Consider the following 19,515-nt stretch of genomic DNA (forward strand, 5'->3'; position numbering starts at 1 on the left):
TGAAAGAAAAAATGCTTAAATTTGTTATAAAGTTGATAAGCCATACTCAATTCTTCTCTCATTGAATTTTTGTTGTTTTGTAGGAAAAAAAGACTAGAAAAGAACATGTTGTTAAGCACCAGAGAAAGCAAGTGCGGGATCTGCGCTACAAGCGTGGAAAATTTCTCAGAAGACAGAGCGAACTGATAAAATTACCCCACTCCCTTGCTCGAACGAGCGAGCAATTGAGCGAGATATCTAGTTTACCTCGCCAGTTTGCTCGAACGAACGAGCAACTGAGCGAGCATCGTCGTAAATGGAGGCTCATGGATATTTTTATTAAAAAGGACGACCTAGGGTTATTCTATTGATGATCTTTGGCTGGAGACTTTGGAGGAGATCAAGAAATTGAGAGAATTCTTGGAGGCTTACGTTGGAGAACAGGATTTCAAAGAAACTGAAGATTGAAGACCTCTGATTCTCCTTCTTCTTTTTCTTGTTGTTGTTCTTTATCTTTTCTTTCATCTTATGAATTCTTTTTACTTCTTTGTTTTGATTAAGTCAGACATGTCTGGCTAATTTTCCTTTGTAGTTAAGGTTACGGATCTGATATGAATCCTTTATGAATTCTGAATTATTTTTACAATTATTTTAATTCAATTAGTTTTATTTTACCTTGCATGAGTTTTATATAACCTTGTGAGATGTGATCAATTTTATAGGGTTTTGAGGGTTAGAGTTCGCAATAGGCATATTGGAGTTTTAATTTTGACAAGGGTAAAATAAAAATTTGTGCATGATCTAGATATAGGCTTGTATGAATTGCAAACTTTTTAATTCATCGAACTTAATGCTTAATTCAAGAAGGATTACTAGGACACTAGGGTTCTAATTGGGTTAAAGAGTTAAATACACTAAAACATTAGGGTTTAATTAACTAATTTGAAGAAGATGAATTGTTTGAATTGTTGTGTTAAGTAATTATAAGAATTAATTTAGATTTATATAGGAGGAACAAATGTGAATTATACCTTGACTACAGTTTGTCATTGCAGTTTCTTTTCTCATAATCATTCTTTACGTTCTTGAATGCTCTTGATTTTCTCTGCAATTAATTTCAATTATTTTTCTTTTAATTCAAAATATATTTTCTAAACCAAATTGGATTGTCCAAATTAAAGAGAATAGTTAGGATAGTACTTGGTGCATTAATCCTCGTGGGATGATACTCTTCTCACTACGTTATTACTTGAAACGATCGATATACATGTTGTAATAGCAACAGTGACCGAATCAAAAGATCAAAAATCCAATTAACCGAAAATTGAAAAAAAATAAGAAAATTTTAATTAGATTGAATCGATTTTCGATTTGGTTGGTGAAACCGATCTAATATATTAATTCTCTTCTACCTATTTGACTTATTCCCCCAGTCATAGCCCCGAAAATTCTAAACGCAATAACCCATCAACTAAACTCGAATTGTATTAATTTCCCTCTACCTTAATGCCTAATTGTTGTCGACACATCTTTTTATGTTTTTCATAATATGAATCAAATGATTTAACTGTTATTTTTTCAATTCTACATTTCGGCTGCTATATTAGTTTCTCCATGTTGTTAATGCATTTTTGTTTAACTTTTCGATTTTTAAGAAAGAAAGAAATATACTTTATTTTATACCAAATGTTCTTTTTTTTCTCGTTATTGGTCCATTCTAGCAAGTTTTCGTTATTATTTGCCATTGCGATTTTAACCTTTGGATAAAATACAATAAAAGTATGAATTTTTTGCTATATAAATATAGCTTTTCAATTGAGTTAAGGATTTGTTTTTATTTAGTTTTATAATTTTTATGTGAACGTGAAACTACTATAAAATTTATGTGCCAAAATCCGAAATAAAAAATTGTTTTAAGATATCTCTGTATTAGTAATTGAGATTAATTTTTCTTACTTTGTTATTGTCTAATTTTCCTTCTTATCCAAGAGGTGATAGATACTTGAAATAGAGTTTTCCCAGGTTCAACTTTTTGTTGTTTTACATTGAAAATTAGATTATCGTGTAATGATGCTTCTAGATTGCATTGTGTTTCTTTTTCCTAAAGGTAATCGAGACAACTTTATCTAATATTCACTGAAACGACATCGTTTTTGGTTGAAATCATGATGTATTTATAATTTTAATTTGTTTCATGGTTATAATAGTCTTTATAATTTTAATTTTTTAATTTTTCAACCTCAGAATGACGTTATTTCAATGAATATTAGATAAAATTTTCTAAAGTAGCCTTAGATATTTTTTCCCCATAATTATTATACAAACTTTACAAAGTAGTATATACAAAAGATGAGGTAGGATCCTTTGACACCAGTGTCAAATTTGAAGTTTGACACCTCATATGAGAGCCATTAGATCATAAAAGATCAATGGTGTCACATGCTTACAAATCAGAGCCATTGATCTTTTTTGATCTAATGGCTATCAGATGAGGTGTCAAATTTCAAATTTGACACCGGTGTCAAAGGATCCTGCCTCACAAAAGATATGTTATTTGCATAATAATTATCATTTAATTTTTAAATTTTTCAAAAAATCAAAAATCAATTTCAATTCAAATTAAATAAAATAGGATTGAATTGAATAGAATTTGAAAAAAATTTCGAACTGGACGCATTAAATAAAAAACGAAGAGGGTCTTTTTAACTAAAACGCTGCACTACACTTAAAGTAAGTGTTTTTTCAAAAGAGATATTCTAGATGAATTTAATGTGAATTTATATAGGAGCCGTATAAAGCCCAATAAAGGCAAACATATAAGAGGTATTCTAGACGGTCCAATAAATGCAAATAGTTAAAAATATAAAATAAGAAAAGATTTTCGAAAGATATCAATCGATTCAATCCTAATATATCTTATGCGAATAAAGTTTGGACCCCTTAAATACATCAAAGCCCAAAATCAAACTCAATAACACAAAAAAAAAAACACAACTTTTTCGTTTTCTCTCTCATCCGTCCCTGTCTTTTCTTTTTCTCTCCCCGTCGATCCCAAAAATATTAGGGTTTCTACGCCTATATTACCAGATTGCTTGCTGCAACAATGTCTTCGTCGAGGGCAACTAGAGTGAAAAACAAAACGCCTGCAACGATACAAATCACAGCGGGGCAGATTCTTCGTGAGGCTCGGGAGCGTCAAGAGGCGGAGGAGATCCGTCCGCCGAAGCAGAAGATAACCGATGCGACGGAGCTCGGCGAGTACCGCTTGGGGAAGCGGAAAGAGTTTGAGGATTTGGTTCGGCGAGTTCGATGGAACATTCGCGTGTGGATCAAGTACGCCCAGTGGGAAGAGTCACAGAAAGATTTCAAACGCGCTCGGTCCGTTTGGGAAAGAGCATTGGAAGTTGACTACAAGAATCACACCCTGTGGCTCAAGTATGCGGAGATGGAGATGAAGAACAGATTCGTAAACCACTCGAGGAACGTTTTCGATCGCGCGGTGACTCTTTTGCCGAGGGTTGATCAGCTATGGTCTACGTAGCACCGACACGGACACTAGACACACACGATAACACTCCGACACGTTAATTTTAAAAAATATTAGATTTCGACACGTTAACACGTTTTGATATAACATAAAAATTTTAATTTATGTAATATATATTGTAGTTAATATTTAATAATTTAACAAAAAAAAATAAATCTAAACTTATAATATTCTTAAATTTTGAAAAAAAACATAATATATCCCAAATATTTATATTAAACTCAATAAAATGGTAATCGTAATTCAACGAATCTAATAATTGAAACTAAAATCTTAACGCAACGTAACCTTTGAACTTTTTTTTAATTTCTATAACACGTGTTGCAGTGTCGGAGAGTTTCGAGAGAGTTCGAGAGTCTCGGGAGTGTTCGAGAGTGTCGGGAAGTGTCGAAGACGGCACACGTCATTATGTTTGAAGTTTCGGTGCTTCGTAGGTTATGGTATAAGTACATTCACATGGAGGAGAAGCTTGGCAATGTCGCCGGAGCGAGGCGCGTTTTTGATAAGTGGATGAAATGGAACCCTGACCCGCAGGGATGGCTCTCTTACATTGACTTCGAGATTAGGTACGATGAAACTGATCGTGCTCAAGGGATATTTAAGCGTTTTGTTCAGTCTCACCCGAAGATTGGGGCTTGGATTGAGTATGCCAAGTTTGAGATGAAGAATGGGGAGGTTGTTAAGGCAATGGATGTTTATGAGAGAGCTGTTGAGAAGCTCGCGGATGATGAGGAAGCTGAGCACCTGTTTTCTGCGTTTGCTGAGTTTGAGGAAAGATGTAAGGAGACAGAACGAGCAAGAATTATATATAAATTTGCACTTCATCGGATTCCCAATGGAAGGGCACAGGATTTGTATAGCAAGTTTGTGACCTTTGAAAATGTAACACCCCGTTCTAGAACCGGTTTGTTAACATCGCATTATGATATTAAGCGCAGTTACAATCACATGGGTTCAATTAAAATCCGGATAAATTTTTCATTTTAAAGCATACCGAACTTATAATACCCAATTTCGTGATCATAACCATATTACCTTGCGGAAACAGATAAATTAGGCTTAACATCATGTTCATTTTCCATTTTTAAACCATTAATTTACTTTTTATTTATTTCACAACTTCTACTACATTGTAGGTTTCTTCATTAGCTACTCGTGGCTTCAAACCGCGCTCAAATCGGAGCACTGTAGCCCAAGTTAGGACAATTTGAAGCAACACAAGAGAGTGTTGGTCACAGGCCCCGCGCGCTTCAGCGCGCTACCGGGCGCTCAAGCGCGCGCTATCGGGCGCTAAAGCCTCCATCTGGGCGCTTAAGCGCACGGAGGCAGTAAGCATCAGGTATTCCAGTGTGGATGGGCGCTTAAGCGCGCAACAGGGCGCTCAGGCGCGCTATCCTGGGCGCTCAAGCTTCCACGGGGACGTTTTAGCGCGCAGAGATAGAAGCATCTCCTCCTTCAGTGGCGAAGGGCGCTTAAGCGCGGATCAGGGCGCTCAAGCGCGCAACCCTGGGCGCTTAAGCCCCACCCTGGGCGCTAAAACACGAGGGGGCAGTAAGCCTCCCAACTTTCTGCAGCAAAGGGCGCTTAAGCGCACGCCAGGGCGCTCCAGCGCGAGGAGGCAGAATGCTTTGGCACTCGCAGGGGCAGCAGGGCGCTTGGGCGCGCTCCTGGGCGCTTAAGCGCGCTGCCAGGGAATTCAACTCCCACATTTCTCAAGTCCAAGCCTAGGGAAAAATGCATCCCCATTACAAACCCCAATTGTCCATGCCCCAAAACTAAATCCTAGCACTCATCCAACCTCTTCTCATGAGATTTAGCTAGAATTTGGGCAGCATGACCTTTGTTTTCTCATCGTTTGCCAATTTAAACAAAAGGGTACCTAATTGATTTTCAGCCCAACCAATTCAACAACTCAATACATAACAAGCATGCATATATTGAATTTCAAGTAGGCATCATTTACATTACATATCCTTTACAAATCATAGAACTTAGCTTACAAAACACTATGATCATTCCCTTGGCTCCCATCAACAAAAGGTGTAACCAAAGGCATGAGCATAGGCTAAGTTCATCCAATGAATCAAGATATACAAATGACCATGGGCTTTCAAAACAAAATCCTATACATGTCAACTACAAAAGGCATGCATAAACTCAAAAGAAATGCCACATTTCATGCATAATCCAGATATGGCCACTTGCCACCAGAGGCTCCTGCAGCATCCTTACCTGAAAGGGGGTCCCCACAACACGGGATGAGATATACGAATATATCCAGTAAACCAGGGGTCCTTGGAGCATCTCTCCACCCCACAGTTCCATATCAGTGTAATAGCAATAACAATAATAATGCAGTAAATACATATCTATGCAAAGTGCAATACATCTCCAGGAGAAATCCCTCGAGCTCTCAAGCTGTCCTAAGGAAACTCAGATGCAAATAGTCTTACTGGCCAGCTAACTACCATGTGTGATTTACGCATCGTCATGCAACATACACACATAGGGAAACACCATCCTATGCCACACCAAATGCATACACATACGTATAACAAAGCATTACACTATTTTATTGCATTTATATACACAATCACAACCTCTACCCTTTCAGGGCTTGGTAGAGCAGTCAAGGGAATTACACCCAAGGTCCGAAGGCTTACCTCAATGCTTCAGTCGACCTTTGTTCTTCACCAACAGTTTCAGCAATCCACTTTTACAAATATACACCTATACAAGGGTAATGCAATTAACATATTGCATTCAAGGATAACTCATCATCATCAATCCAAGCTATCCTATTCATACCACAACACAAGGATGAGCTTACCAATTCCAATGAGCTATTCAAGCTCCATAGCTTGCTCCAATGGTTGATCACTCACGGTTGGTCCAAATGTCTCAATCCTAGACATCACAAGGACACAATCGATCATTCAACTCACTAATTGTTCAACATGCTAGAATACTAACCAATCCAAGCATGAATTTTCCAATATTATGAACAATTATCAAATGACTATCTAGGCTCATTTCCACCGATTAAATGTCGTTCCTAGCATTTTTCATAACATGCTCTAAGCTTAAATCTTCCTAGAACATAGTTAATTTACTCACAATTTCTAAAATTCCCACTTTACTATTCACAAAACCCTACTCATGAAATTTTCCATGAAAATAAGGTTCAAGGGTTTAAATCTTACCACCAATGGTTGCACAAAAATGATGTGAGTGCTCCTCAAGCTCCCATGGAGGTAGAAGCCACCAAAACTCCAAAATCTCTCCAATGGCCGAATTTTTGAGAGGCAATATCCCTCTCCACAATGCTCCCCACTCAAAACAAAGCAAGGATTATGAAAGAGGGCGAGATTCTAAGCGATTTCGGCTTTTGGATCACCCAAAACCATTAAGGTTTCCTCCCTCCTCTCTCTCTTCTTCTCTCTCCCTTTCTCCTTCTTCTCCTTCTTCTTCCTTTCTTCTTTGTTTCTGTCGACGGGAAAGTGGGGGGTTTGGGGCTCATTTTGGCTTTTAGTCACTTAACATAGGTTAAGTGGCTTTAAGCGGGTATTGGTTCGTCTATCTATTCAACTTCAATAATTACCAAACTTTACCCAAAAGTCTGGAATATTATTCTAGGAATATTACTATTTTTATTTTTATATTTTGGGCACTTTCAACAGTACCCATTTATACCCCTTAATTTTCACTGAGTACACTTTTTAACTCCAAAGTGACTCAGATTCATTTCATTAAGCCTTATACCTAATTTTACTCACTAAAACATGTTTAATTAATTAATTACACTTGATTTACTAATTAATTAAGATGGGCTATTATAGAAAAGCAGTATGGCTTTTTTTAATGTTACATTTTATCAAATTGAATATTTTGTGAATATTTTGTTAACTTCAAAGCATGTGGATAAGATCTAATGCACTCAAGCTTGTATAGCCTTGACATGGTTGATTTGTTTGTTCCCTCAATTGTTTTTACTGTGTACAAATATCGCATGTTGGCAGTAAAATCATGCTTGTTAAAGTGTTATAAATCAGGGTACCTAAGAATATGATAGGAAAATGAGTTTGGTAGGAAAGTTAAAAAAAAGTTGTTTGGTTGTTGAAAATTTTACTGGAAAATTTGAGTTAAAAGAGATAGCATTGTCATCATTTTTATCACCTTTTTTCCACTTGTTCACCTATATATGCAAATATCATGTTCAAGTTGGTAAACTTCAACGATGCATTTTTTGCATTTTTACACTTGATTCTCAATTGCTAGGCAAAAGAGATTGGTGAGCAAATTTTTAAAAATCCTCTACCAGACAAAGACAACATCAATTCCCAAACTCAAATGGATGGGCATCTCCACCAAAAACTTCAACTAAACACTACCTTATAGTCTTTCATTGAAGGGATTTCCACACACATATATAGATGTGTGGGGCCCATATGAATTATATAAAGAGAAGAAGAGAGAAAAAGATAGTCTTCACATGTGTAAGAGATAAAATATATTAATTTGCAGTTAGTTTGTGTGGGGCTTAAGCTGAATAGTGAATACCATGGTTCTCACAATAGCATACCAATTATTTACTGATTTCCTCTGATATTAATGGTTTATACCAAAGAAATGGACACAAAACATCTGAAAATATTCAACAAAAGAAAAAATAAATAATATTCAACAAAAGAAAAAATAAATAATAATGTTGTAAATAAAATAGAAAGATTACATTGGACAAACTTGTCTGAACACATAAAGAAACCCAAAGGTCAATTAGGAGCAGGTCAACTCATGAGAGGATTGAGTGATATTGGGCCATCACTGCAACAGTACAACTATAAACTTTCACTTCCATTATGTGTATGTGATTCCTTAATGAGCAGAGGCCATTGAATTATGTTTCCAGGTTTATCTGTAGAACATATAACAGATATAAAGGATAGATTCGGGTGCACAATACTACCCAACTTTTCCATATTCAAATCCGTTACCTTCCCCATCACAAAGAACAATCTTACCATTGCTCCAAGCCCAAAATTAATTGATTCATTAAGTGCAACAATATAATCTTCTTCTACTATCTTGAGGTCTGTTATGAAGCTTGATTCCAGTTTGACGTGAAGGGTTAGCTTTTGCCAATCTCTTAGCTGCAAAAATTTTGCACCTTATTGTAAGGAATAGCAGCAGACAAAACCAAACATGGGTGTTAATAGCCATTGGTGTCACCACATTCATATGTTAAGGTATGCAAGCTCACCCCACAAAAAAAAAAAAAAAAAAATTACAATGGGAAATGATGTACTGTAAATCATTTGGTAAAATTTCAAAAAACTTTCTCATTTCTTTGACTCAGCCTTACATCAATATTCAACAAAATTTGACCAAGCCAAAGCGCAATGTAACTGTTCTTACTCTATTTTTCATAGGAAATTAAACAACTGCCTCGTAAGCATTATACTTAAAAGGGTCAATGGTAAAATATTTACCTATTTCATAGAAGAGCTCATTGACATTCAGAGCTGTTTTTGCTGAAGTTTCAAGAAAAGACAAGCCGTTTTCTTTGGCGTATTGCTCACCTTCCTGCAACCATCAACAAAATTTCGGTCATATATATGAAAGATGAGTACCAAAACAAATTCTCTCACTCTTTCTAGGTATGAAAATCACCTAGTTTAGGTACCAAATTATAGAGGTTCCGAGCTCAGTTTATTAATAAAAATGCTTGTATACGCACAGTTGAAGTTAAAACAGAACATTAGTGTAAGAAAAAAAAAATACAAAAATACCAAAGTTAAAAGAGAATATATACTACATTAGAAATACCTCATTTCCCACTTCTCTCTTGTCTTCCAAATCAGCCTTGTTAGCCACCAAAAACATTGTCAAACTTGGGTTTGCTGTCATAGTTTATGAAATTAAGTAAATCCTAAAAAATGTCATACATCATTGGCAAATGGAAGATTTCAAACAACAAATAGTTCCTTAAATACTTCTTCAAACCCAAAGAGATTTGTGTGAGAATGTGTGTTAAAGGATCTAATATAAAATCATTGAATGTCCATCACTTAAATGCTTGCGTTAAATGCTTGAGTTTTTAGGTGAGATAGTTGTTTACATACCCTTGATGATGAATAGGATGCTGATGATATAAACCAAATGTTTACAAGTTTTGGTATTAGATAATTTTAGCACCAAAAAGGGTACTCTATCAGATGACTAATTTAAGCTTGGTTGCTTCTCAAGTTTGTTCACAAAAATTTGTTTTTTCTGGAGTTACCTTGTCTTTGCACTTCTCGAACCCACTTCTTTGCTCGCACAAAAGAATCCTAAGTCGGAAAGTGGACCAATTACTCTATTAGAATATTGTCACTAAAAATGTAAATAGACATTCTGCAATTGATATCCAAAGAAAGCAGCATTCTAAATCTTCTAAAGGGTAAATTTATTATAATAATCAACATGAATTAATACTCCCAGTAACATATTTTAGAAATTTTCAAGTGCCAATTAACTACCATCTTCTGAAAAAGTTTATGCTTGCGGAGAGAATGAGACATTGTGCTTTATCAACTAACTATTCATAAGCAACATCAAAATGATAATAATAAATATGACTTTGGAATCTTTATAAATAATTACCACGCTTGTGATGTCATAGACCACTATAGCAGCAGCAGCACCTCGATAATACATAGGAGCCAAACTGTGGTATCGCTCTTGTCCTGCTGTATCCCATATATCAAATTTAACTGTTGCTTCATTTAATGACAAGACTTGAGTGAAGAATGCAGCTCCAATTGTTGATTCCTGCAGCTGATACTTACATTAAAGGTAATCTCTACTATGATGATGTGAAGAAGCATATAGTAAAAGTAATAACATTAACCTGGTACTCAGAAAATTGGCCTTTCACAAATCTAAGAACCAAACTTGTTTTCCCTGTTCCCATGTCCCCAAGAAGTACCTGGGAAATCATAGATCATGTTAATAAAACATTTTCTTCTGGTAATTACACATATATCCATTTGATTATAATTTATATGAAACCATAAATGAAAAATGGGGCTTAGCAAGATTTATGGAGGTTCATAATCTCTTAGTTTACAGAAACCAAAGCATGAGGCAAGAAGAGTGCATTATAAATGATCAAAACAAAATTAAATAACTTATTCTCTCACATAGTCATGATGTTTCACATAAGAAATTTGTTAAATTTAAATTACTGATACAAGTTATTATTTTCTCTTGTCCAAGTACATCTTTTCAAGGGTTAACACCTAATTATATTTCCTCCTAGTTCCTATCTCAAATACAAGCTAATTCTATTGTATAAATGGAGCTGACCCTTTTGATAATTTATCAAATACATACCAGTTTTGCTTGTAAAATTTTGTTTCCTGTCTTCGCCATCGCTCAGCTAATCAATGGGAAAAAAAATTAAAAAATAATTTTTTTTTTTTGAGAATACTGGACAAGATTCTTCAAAGATTGAAAAGAGAATCCAAGGGAAGGAAATGGCTATGATCTAGAAAAGGTTGTTGCTATTGCAAGAGACAAAAGTCTTGTTTCCACGGAAGCAATCTTGATATGCCGGGGCAGTTACAAGTAGGAGAGCTGCAAGACTACAAAAAGGAGGGTGGTAATAGCAGAATCAGAGAAGAATGGTAGTTAGTTAATTGGACTTGTAAGTAAGTACCCTAGTTTCTAGGCTATTTTGTCATTCATTCGTATTATATATATATAGACACACACATCAATTCATTTCCACCGTTAATGGCTTTCAATAGATTAAGGATCCCATAATAGGGAGCAGTTGGAGTGCAGATCTTAGTTTCGAAATGGAGTTACTGCTCCTTGTCATGCAATTATATTCTTATGGTGCATTGATCATTTTCTTTTTATTTTTTTAAAAAAATCATCAATCTGCATCTCCTCTCTTTTCAAATTATATATCAATATATTACTGTTTGACTAAAGTTTGACTGATATTTACTCACACGAGTAAATGACTTGTCAAGTATTAGAGCTGGGTCAAACAGAAGCGAATTGATATATAATTTGAGAAAATGGTATCATTTGATAAGAGAGACAAAATAATAATAAAATTCAAAATAAGGGCAAAATGATCAATTAGCTTGTTCCTTGTTGTATTATAAGAGGCATATAAATTGTTTTGTCTATGTTAGAGGTATAACGAAGGTTGTCATATTTATTATTTGCTTAAACTTTTCGCCCATGCTAGTTGTGTCTTGGTTACATTTTTAGATTTTTCGCTTTTGTACGTGATATGTAATCCCGCCATTAATTTTTATTGTAGTTGGTGGTATTCCTTTGTTTTGGACTGCCTTCCAATTAGGCCTAATAGAAGAAGGTGTACAAAAGTGAGAAAAATATTCCATCATCTCACTTGATATCACTGCGCACTTCATGCGCTCAAGTGATGATATTTGCCACACACCTAATGGGATCCATAAGAACAGAAACAATTATGGCTCTGTTATGGAGCCATATGATGGACCCATTAAGTAGTAAGCCCAACAAGGGGCAATCCAAGATATGGATTGATGCTAGTTAAATCCTACTAATCTTAGTGTCAGCACAGCTATCCACTTGATGTGTCAGCATAGCTATCCAAACTATCTACAGGTAAACTCTATAAATACCAAGGCAAACCCTAAAGGTACACACATTCTCTCTCCCATTGTTATGCTGTCACTGTGCACACACACACACCCCATTGGCTAACGCCACTATAGTATTCTGTGCACAGTGATCTTCTTGACTCAAGGGTATCTCCCTCATAGATACCTTGGAGAGGGCGCTAGATCCAATATTAACATACTAGCCTGACTGGGCTAGACATCTCTGTCTCAAGGACAGAACATCAGCGCCGTCTGTGGGAATTTTTTTCTCTGAATTTGAATCTGAAGTTCCCATCAAATCTGAAAAGGGATGGCAATCCAGACAAGGAGCAGTAGCCAGCAGCCACCCCTAAACCAAAATCAGCCGTTGGATCCAGTCATTGAGGAGATAAATCAGCCTCATAATCAGATCGGAAACAACATGGATTACGATCATGTCCAGGTCGAAGACGATGTTTCGGACACCGCTTCAACGCCGGCACCCCGAAATGGGGGAGCTGCAACGAATGTAGCTCCTGTAAGGAGCAACCCTGCCCAGCATCCTGGCGATCTGGCTGCGCGCGTCGCTCAATCGGCCGATCCGGATACTCGGTTGGCCAACAACGCGTTAAACGCAATTATGGAACGAATAACAGCGCTGGAAACCCGTACGAACTTGCAACGACAACAAGATTTCAGGGCTATTCGAGAGGAAAATAACAGAGGGATGCAAGACCTGGAGCAGCGATTAACACAGCGGACTGCGCCAGGAATGACCAATTTCGAAGGCCAGCCTGCCTATGGCCGAGAAGGACCTAGAAACCCGGCTCAATCATACCACGTTCCTCATGCAGAGAACCCTGGTAACCTAGTAAACCAGGGGCACCAGGTCACTGATGGCCTGGATGCACAAAATCATCAAGCACATGCTGACGGTCAGGAGGACCGGGTTAGAGCTCAGTATCAACAGGATATTCAAAACATCTGAGGACGAATAGAACCTGGTGGATATAGGAGAAAGTACAGCAGGGGGCAGTATAATAATAGCCCATTCACTACTGAAATATTAAATGTTGTCTTCCCAGAGGACTTCGACTCGGCACGTTTACCGAAATATGATGGGAGCCAAGATCCTCAGGTGCACATAGATGCCTTTGACACGGACATGTATATTCGGGGAATTGATGAACCTCTCATATCCCGGATATTCGCTGTAACATTGACGGGGGCGGCACAGGCATGGTTTTCAACCTTGCCTGCTAATTCCATCAGATCCTTTGAGGAGTTCGGACAGAAGTTCCTGTTGAACTTTGCAACCAGCAAGAAGCATCCAAAGTCCGAGTTCGCTCTAGGAAAGATACGACAACAACCTGGAGAAACCCTCCAAAATACCTTAACCGGTTCAAGGACGCTGCACTGCAGGTCCCAGGGTTGCAGGAGAATGTCCACGTCCATCTCATTGTCGCAGGTCTGGATGGTGGATCCAGACTCGCCAAGTCGGTCTATAAGGACCCAGTAAAGACATTGGAGGAGTTTAGAACTCGCTCGAAGAAATACCTTGAACTAGAGCAAATGGAGATTGCAAATGCGCAATCTGATGAAGTCAAAGAACATCCCGTGAGAAAAAAGAATTCGCTCGTCAGAAGAGCATACAAGTCTACAAAAGCGCACTCATAGGTTCATCCCGACTACCCGGATACCCAGGTAGCGTGGCTGAGGGGCAACTGTTATGGACCCATATGATGGGCCCATTAAGTAGTAAGCCCAACAAGGGGCAATCCAAGATATGGATTGATGCTAGTCAAATCCTACTAATCTTAGTGTCAGCACAACTATCCACTTGATGTGTCAGCATAGCTATCCAAACTATCTACAGGTAAACTCTATAAATACCAGGGCAAACCCTAAAGGTACACACATTTTCTCTCCCATTGTTATGCTGTCACTGTGCACACACACACACCCCATTGGCTAACGCCACTATAGTATTCTGTGCACAGTGATCTTCTTGACTCAAGGGTATCTCCCTCATAGATACCTTGGAGAGGGCACTAGATCCAATATTAACATACTAGCCTGACTGGGCTAGACATCTCTGTCTCAAGGACAGAACAGGCTCCTTCTCTTATTATTTGAGAATCTTCTCCATCTATAAATGCCCCTCTTCTTCATTGAAGAGACACATTTTGCACATTGTTTCCTCTTGTTGAAACTCTGCCAAATTTCACTCACTAAGTTCCTGTGTCCTCACACTTCTTGATTCTCACCCTTAACGTGAGATCCACTCACATTGACTCCATTGTTGATCTTAAGTTCATACCTCTAACTCACTAAATCACTGTTACATTGACACACTACATTCTTGGGAGGAACAAATTTATGCCCACCACCCAAACAATTCATCTATGACCTTATAAAGAGATGTCTTCCCTAATCTAAACATTCATTTATTAAAAAAAATATATTGGCAATGCCAATACTACTTGGTGCTTGTCCGCGCTCTCTGGTTCACTCATATAGTGCACTCTAGGAACAATTCGATTGTGATATTAGAGCTAAGGTTGCTTTTGATGTATATTTGGAAGATGAAAACAACCATAACAGTTTGATACATATTGAAGATCAATACAGACATAACAATATAGGCTTAATAATTAAGTTACAAAATATTTTGTTATATTATTAGCTGTTTGGCGACTAATGTACATGACTAATTTTTTTGGGTTATATTTATCTTATGTTGTAGAAAAATTGTTGTCTGATGTTATAGAAATAAAATTACAAGTAGGACTCACATGTGAGAGGAGAAAGACAAAATAAATGTGAGATCCAGCTTCACTTTGTGTGTGTAAAAAACTTGTTTATCTTATCCAACATAAGATAAATATAACTCAATTTTTTTATTATGTATTTTTTTGAGCGGCCTGGAAGCAGGGATATCTCTTATTAATGAGTTAAGTGATAATCAATCACAATAGAGATAATGTTATACTTCAACTTAAAATATTAAGACAATGGCCTGTTTGGTGTGACGTATAAGGCATGATAGTATAAGCTTATACTATACGTTATGATATTTTCAGTTGTTTGGTGTGACCATCGTATAGTATAAGCTTATACAGCATAATCCTTTAATACATCAAAATGATGTATAACTTAATCCGGCCTAAGGGTGAGGGATAAGGCCTGATAAGAGATTGATGTATTAACATCGTTGTCCAATGTAATTCTCAAAAATTAATATATTATTTTAAAATTAATCTATTAAAATAAAAATTTAATTTTTCAATATATTAATTTTTAAAATATTGAATATTTTTTTTTATAAAAATTAATTTATATTTTGGACACACTGATCAATAAATTTTTATAAAAATTAATATCATATGACATTTTTTGAAGAATTATATAAATTCTTTATTAAAGGATATTTTTATTAAAAATATTTATTTTTATCATATATAGTATTATACAGTGCATTACCAAATACTAGATGATATTTTCTTATGCAATATATTATTTTATACAATACCGTGCAAAACGCTGGATAATATTAAAATTCAATCAGGTCTTATACTATCAGGTCTTATACTATCAGGTTTTATCCTATACTATGCGCCAAATATGCCCGTTTATTGGTTCTTCCTTTTATTTAGTCCTCACTCATTTCATTTCTAACCAATGTAGGACTTTACAACTCACACTTCAATTTCCAAGAAATAAAAGAATTGATGTTATTAATCTTTTCTTCTATTTGGGTTGATAAGATTTTATAACTTAATTTAATGGATAAAAAAAAATTAAAAATTTATGTTTTCTCTTAAATTACTTTTTAACTAATACTTATATTATTTTAAGGATTTAATGTTTCTTCATCAAATATGAAATAACTTTATCTTTTGTATACACATGGAAATGATTGAACTCCTTTTTTTCTTTTTCTTTTTTGTTCTCTCTTCTCCTTATAAGGCTCCATCCACTTCCATAGTTTCATTTATATGTATTAGAAAAAAATTATCTTTTGTTTGCAGGAGACATATGAAGGGTTTTTGACCCTTTTGCCCCTAATTAAATAATTAATAGCCAATTTTCCCCTCCCCCAGAACTATCCACCATCCTGCCCCCATTTAGTCGATTAAGTTGCACTTTTAATCGACTAAATGGGCTAAACTCAGAAATTATGAAACGCGAATTTTAGTCGACTAAAAACTCACCTTAATCGACTAAATTGTTTGCACTTTTAGTCGACTAAGCACATTATTTAGTCGACTAAATGTCGCAGATCAAGTTTTTTAAAAACCCCCCCATTTCGCAAAGGGGGTTATTTTCAAACCCTAATCGACTAAATCGCTGCATTCCGTCCCCTCTCCCCAACCAAGTCCGAATCTCAACCCTTGAAGGTGCGATTGAAGCTTCCCTGGTTCACACTTGCGAAATCGACATTTAGGTAACGTATTCTGACTTGCATTTGGTTTTAAGTTTAGTTTTTTTTTTTGGTTTTCTTCATGCATTTGATTTATGTTTGCGGTTTTGTGGATTTAGGTTAGGGGTAGGGTGCTAAGTTTGTTGTGAGGGTGAGGGTTAGGGTTGATGTGGTGCCTTAGGCTTAGGGTTAGGGTTATGTTAGGGTTAGGGTTAGGGTTTACGTTGCTGTTTTGTTTGGGTTGTAGTGTTTAGGGTTAGGAATGGGTTTTTGTGTTCTGTTTTAGGGTTTAGGGTCAGGGTTAGGGTCAGGGTTAGGGTTAGGGTTGAGGGTTAGGGTTTCTGTTTCTGTTTTAGGGTTAGGGATTGGGTTTCTGATTTCTGTTTTATTTTAGGATTAGGTTTTGTTTTTTATATTGAATTTTAAATTTTTTGATATTGTTATTGTTCATTGATTTTTGTTTCCACTTGCATTGTAGGTACAGTTGTTCCCATGGCTGGCCGTAGAAGATCGTCTAGCACTGGAAATGAGAGACGACAGAAGCTACGACAAGACCGTCCGTCTTCGTCAAGGCCACAAGAGGAAGACCCCGCTGCTGTGGACCTCCCATTCGGATACTTGTTCGAGAATGACCCGGTGGTTCATGAATCTTTTGTCCGTGACTTTGTTAACCGACCAATTTGTGGGGCCAAATCACTTGATACAGCCTTTTTTGAACAAGAAGGTTTTAACATTGTGAGGTGGTTGGAGGAATCACATCTTAGGACCTTGGCTGAACTGTCTTGTTCATATTCTGAGCTGCATGTACGGGCCTTCTACCATAATCTCAGCTACCATCACGGTGAGCTGAGGTCTAGGGTCTGCGGGGTGGACATCATCATGACGGCTCCGGTATGGTTGGAGTTACTGGGGTATGACTTTGATTCTGCGCAGACTGTGGAATATGACGCAGACAGCGGGACCATACTTCCAGGATATACACGCGGTGATGCCGTGCAGGAGCAGAGGAGAGTCCGTGGGCAACACATTGCCTATACGGTGGGGTTGCTTACTGTGGAGTCCCGCATACTACACTATGTCATCACCCACATTTTGTTTCCGCGAGCGTTCAATCATTCCAGGGTGTTGGAGCATGACATTCCCATCATGTGGGCTATCCGACATGGTACTTCGGTGAACTGGAGGCACTACGAGTGTTGGATGATGTATAAGGCCAAACACAAGGGTGCACTTCCATTTGCTTGTCTTGTTCAGAGGATATTGGAGCATTTTGATGTTCTCATGGGTAATGTGACCTTGAAGAAGACCACAGGGTATAATCATAAGTTTGGAAAACGTCTACTGGAGCAGTGCAAGATGACAAAGAACCCCCAAACAGGAGTGTGGCAGTTCGCATGTGCGGCTGATGTTTAGGTTCCTGATGTTGCTCCAGTTGTAGACATGGTTGACCCCGAGGTGGAGGATGATGATGACGATGATGACGAGGGTGACCAGCAGGAGATAGCTGAGCCTGAGGGTGGGTTTTCATTACGTGATGTCATGAAGGGCATAAACGCCACGCTGAAGAAACTAGGAAAAATGGCGCTGAAACACAAAAAATGGAGGAAGAGTCACGTGCAGAAGGAAAATGAAAGATTTAGACATATACGGGGACGGTTCAAGGGTGTTGAAGATAGGCTTGCTCGTCTAGAGCTTGGACGAGGACAGCAGATTGAGGGTGTTGCAGGGCAGGGGGCTGATGTGTCAGATGAGGATGACGAGGAGACGGCGTCCGAGGAGGATGAGGATTAGATTTGGGGTTTATGTTTCTATTTTACGTTTCTAGTGTATGTTGTTATGTAATTGACTTCGGTCTTCCTATTTGACATTTGTAGCTTATGTAATATTATGGTTATGAAATGAACTATTTGATGTTCCCATCATGTTGTGAACCGTTTACGTAATTATTGCTGTTTTCTTGATTACCAAATGAAGGAACAAATATCTTTTACCTTCATGTTTTCAATTTGTGTCTAATCACAGTCCAACGGGTCTACAATGTCCAATGAAATTCAGAACAGGTGACCTTAACAGAGTTAAAATAAGAACACAAGTTTCGGATACCCTAACTTGGAGCATTTATGCAGTACAAGTACATTCGTGGTTTATAACCTGTACAATACTATTTTGTACCTGAAAGTGTGTTCCCCAAGTCATTATATGCGTGTACATTGATATTCGATCGGTTCCGTGCCAAAAAAAAACGTGCAAAACAGAATGGGGTGTCAAAACCAGTTATTTAGTCGAGCAACCCGTACTGGTTTAGTCGACTACACAGTTTAGTTGACTAAACCAGTACGGGTTGCTCGACTAAATAACTGGTTTTGACACCCCATTCTGTTTTGCAAGATTTTTTCTGGCACGGAACCGATCGAATATCAATGTACACGCATATAATGACTTGGGGAACACACTTTCAGGTACAAAATAGTATTGTACAGGATTCGTATGCGATTGGGTACGTATTACCCCAAACCGTTTGTTTACGCTCCCCGAAACTTGGTGATTTCATTTTTTGGTAATATTAGTATTAGTTATGAGTTTCAATCTATCAATATGGACCAATGTTAGATAATGGACTTAGAAATGAAATGTCAAATTACATAATGAGTTAAACAGTAACACAAAGTAACATCACAATGTCTTACAAAAATTACATGAACTCTTACAAAAGACCTTAAATACATGCACAACATTGCTTCAGCTAGGATTAATCCTCATAGGACATGTACGTTTATTGTGACCAATTTGCTTGCAGGTGCTGCATCTATTTCTGGGATCAACAACTCATTACCCATTGGAAACCAATGTGCAGCATAGACCTTCTCAATTTGTGTAATTGAGAACACAGGATCGACATAGTCATAGTGGTTCAATTTTTCAACCTTGCACACCGCTAGCAC

At 37.2% G+C, this 19,515-nt stretch overlaps 2 protein-coding genes and 1 long non-coding RNA gene across 3 annotated transcripts; 1 reads left to right on the top strand and 2 right to left on the bottom strand.

Annotated features, from left to right (window-relative positions):
• Positions 1–2,993: 2,993 nt before the first annotated feature.
• LOC133286686 (uncharacterized) lies at positions 2,994–4,405 on the top strand (the record flags this gene model as incomplete). Its single annotated transcript, XM_061484135.1, has 2 exons — positions 2,994–3,504; positions 3,961–4,405. Coding segments are annotated over exons 1-2 (867 nt in total), but the record flags the coding sequence as incomplete, so codon positions are not given.
• Positions 4,406–5,482: 1,077 nt separating this feature from the next.
• Positions 5,483–7,010, bottom strand: LOC133286687 (uncharacterized). Its single transcript, XR_009748158.1, has 4 exons — positions 6,730–7,010; positions 6,357–6,433; positions 6,190–6,256; positions 5,483–5,758 (listed from the first exon to the last, which is right to left on the bottom strand). It is a non-coding gene; the product is annotated as an uncharacterized LOC133286687 (long non-coding RNA).
• Positions 7,011–8,156: 1,146 nt separating this feature from the next.
• On the bottom strand, positions 8,157–11,159 carry LOC133286680 (ras-related protein RHN1-like). Its single transcript, XM_061484128.1, has 7 exons — positions 10,901–11,159; positions 10,416–10,493; positions 10,169–10,336; positions 9,807–9,855; positions 9,353–9,426; positions 9,016–9,109; positions 8,157–8,676 (listed from the first exon to the last, which is right to left on the bottom strand). The coding sequence occupies exons 1-7, from the start codon at positions 10,937–10,939 to the stop codon at positions 8,579–8,581; spliced, it is 600 nt and encodes a 199-aa protein (XP_061340112.1). The 5' UTR covers positions 10,940–11,159; the 3' UTR covers positions 8,157–8,578.
• Positions 11,160–19,515: the final 8,356 nt, after the last annotated feature.

Source organism: Gastrolobium bilobum, unplaced genomic scaffold (assembly GCF_033153095.1).
Source record: "Gastrolobium bilobum isolate Gb01-03AN ecotype WA unplaced genomic scaffold, APGP_CSIRO_Gbil_v1 utg147276, whole genome shotgun sequence".
Taxonomy (NCBI): Eukaryota; Viridiplantae; Streptophyta; class Magnoliopsida; order Fabales; family Fabaceae; genus Gastrolobium; species Gastrolobium bilobum.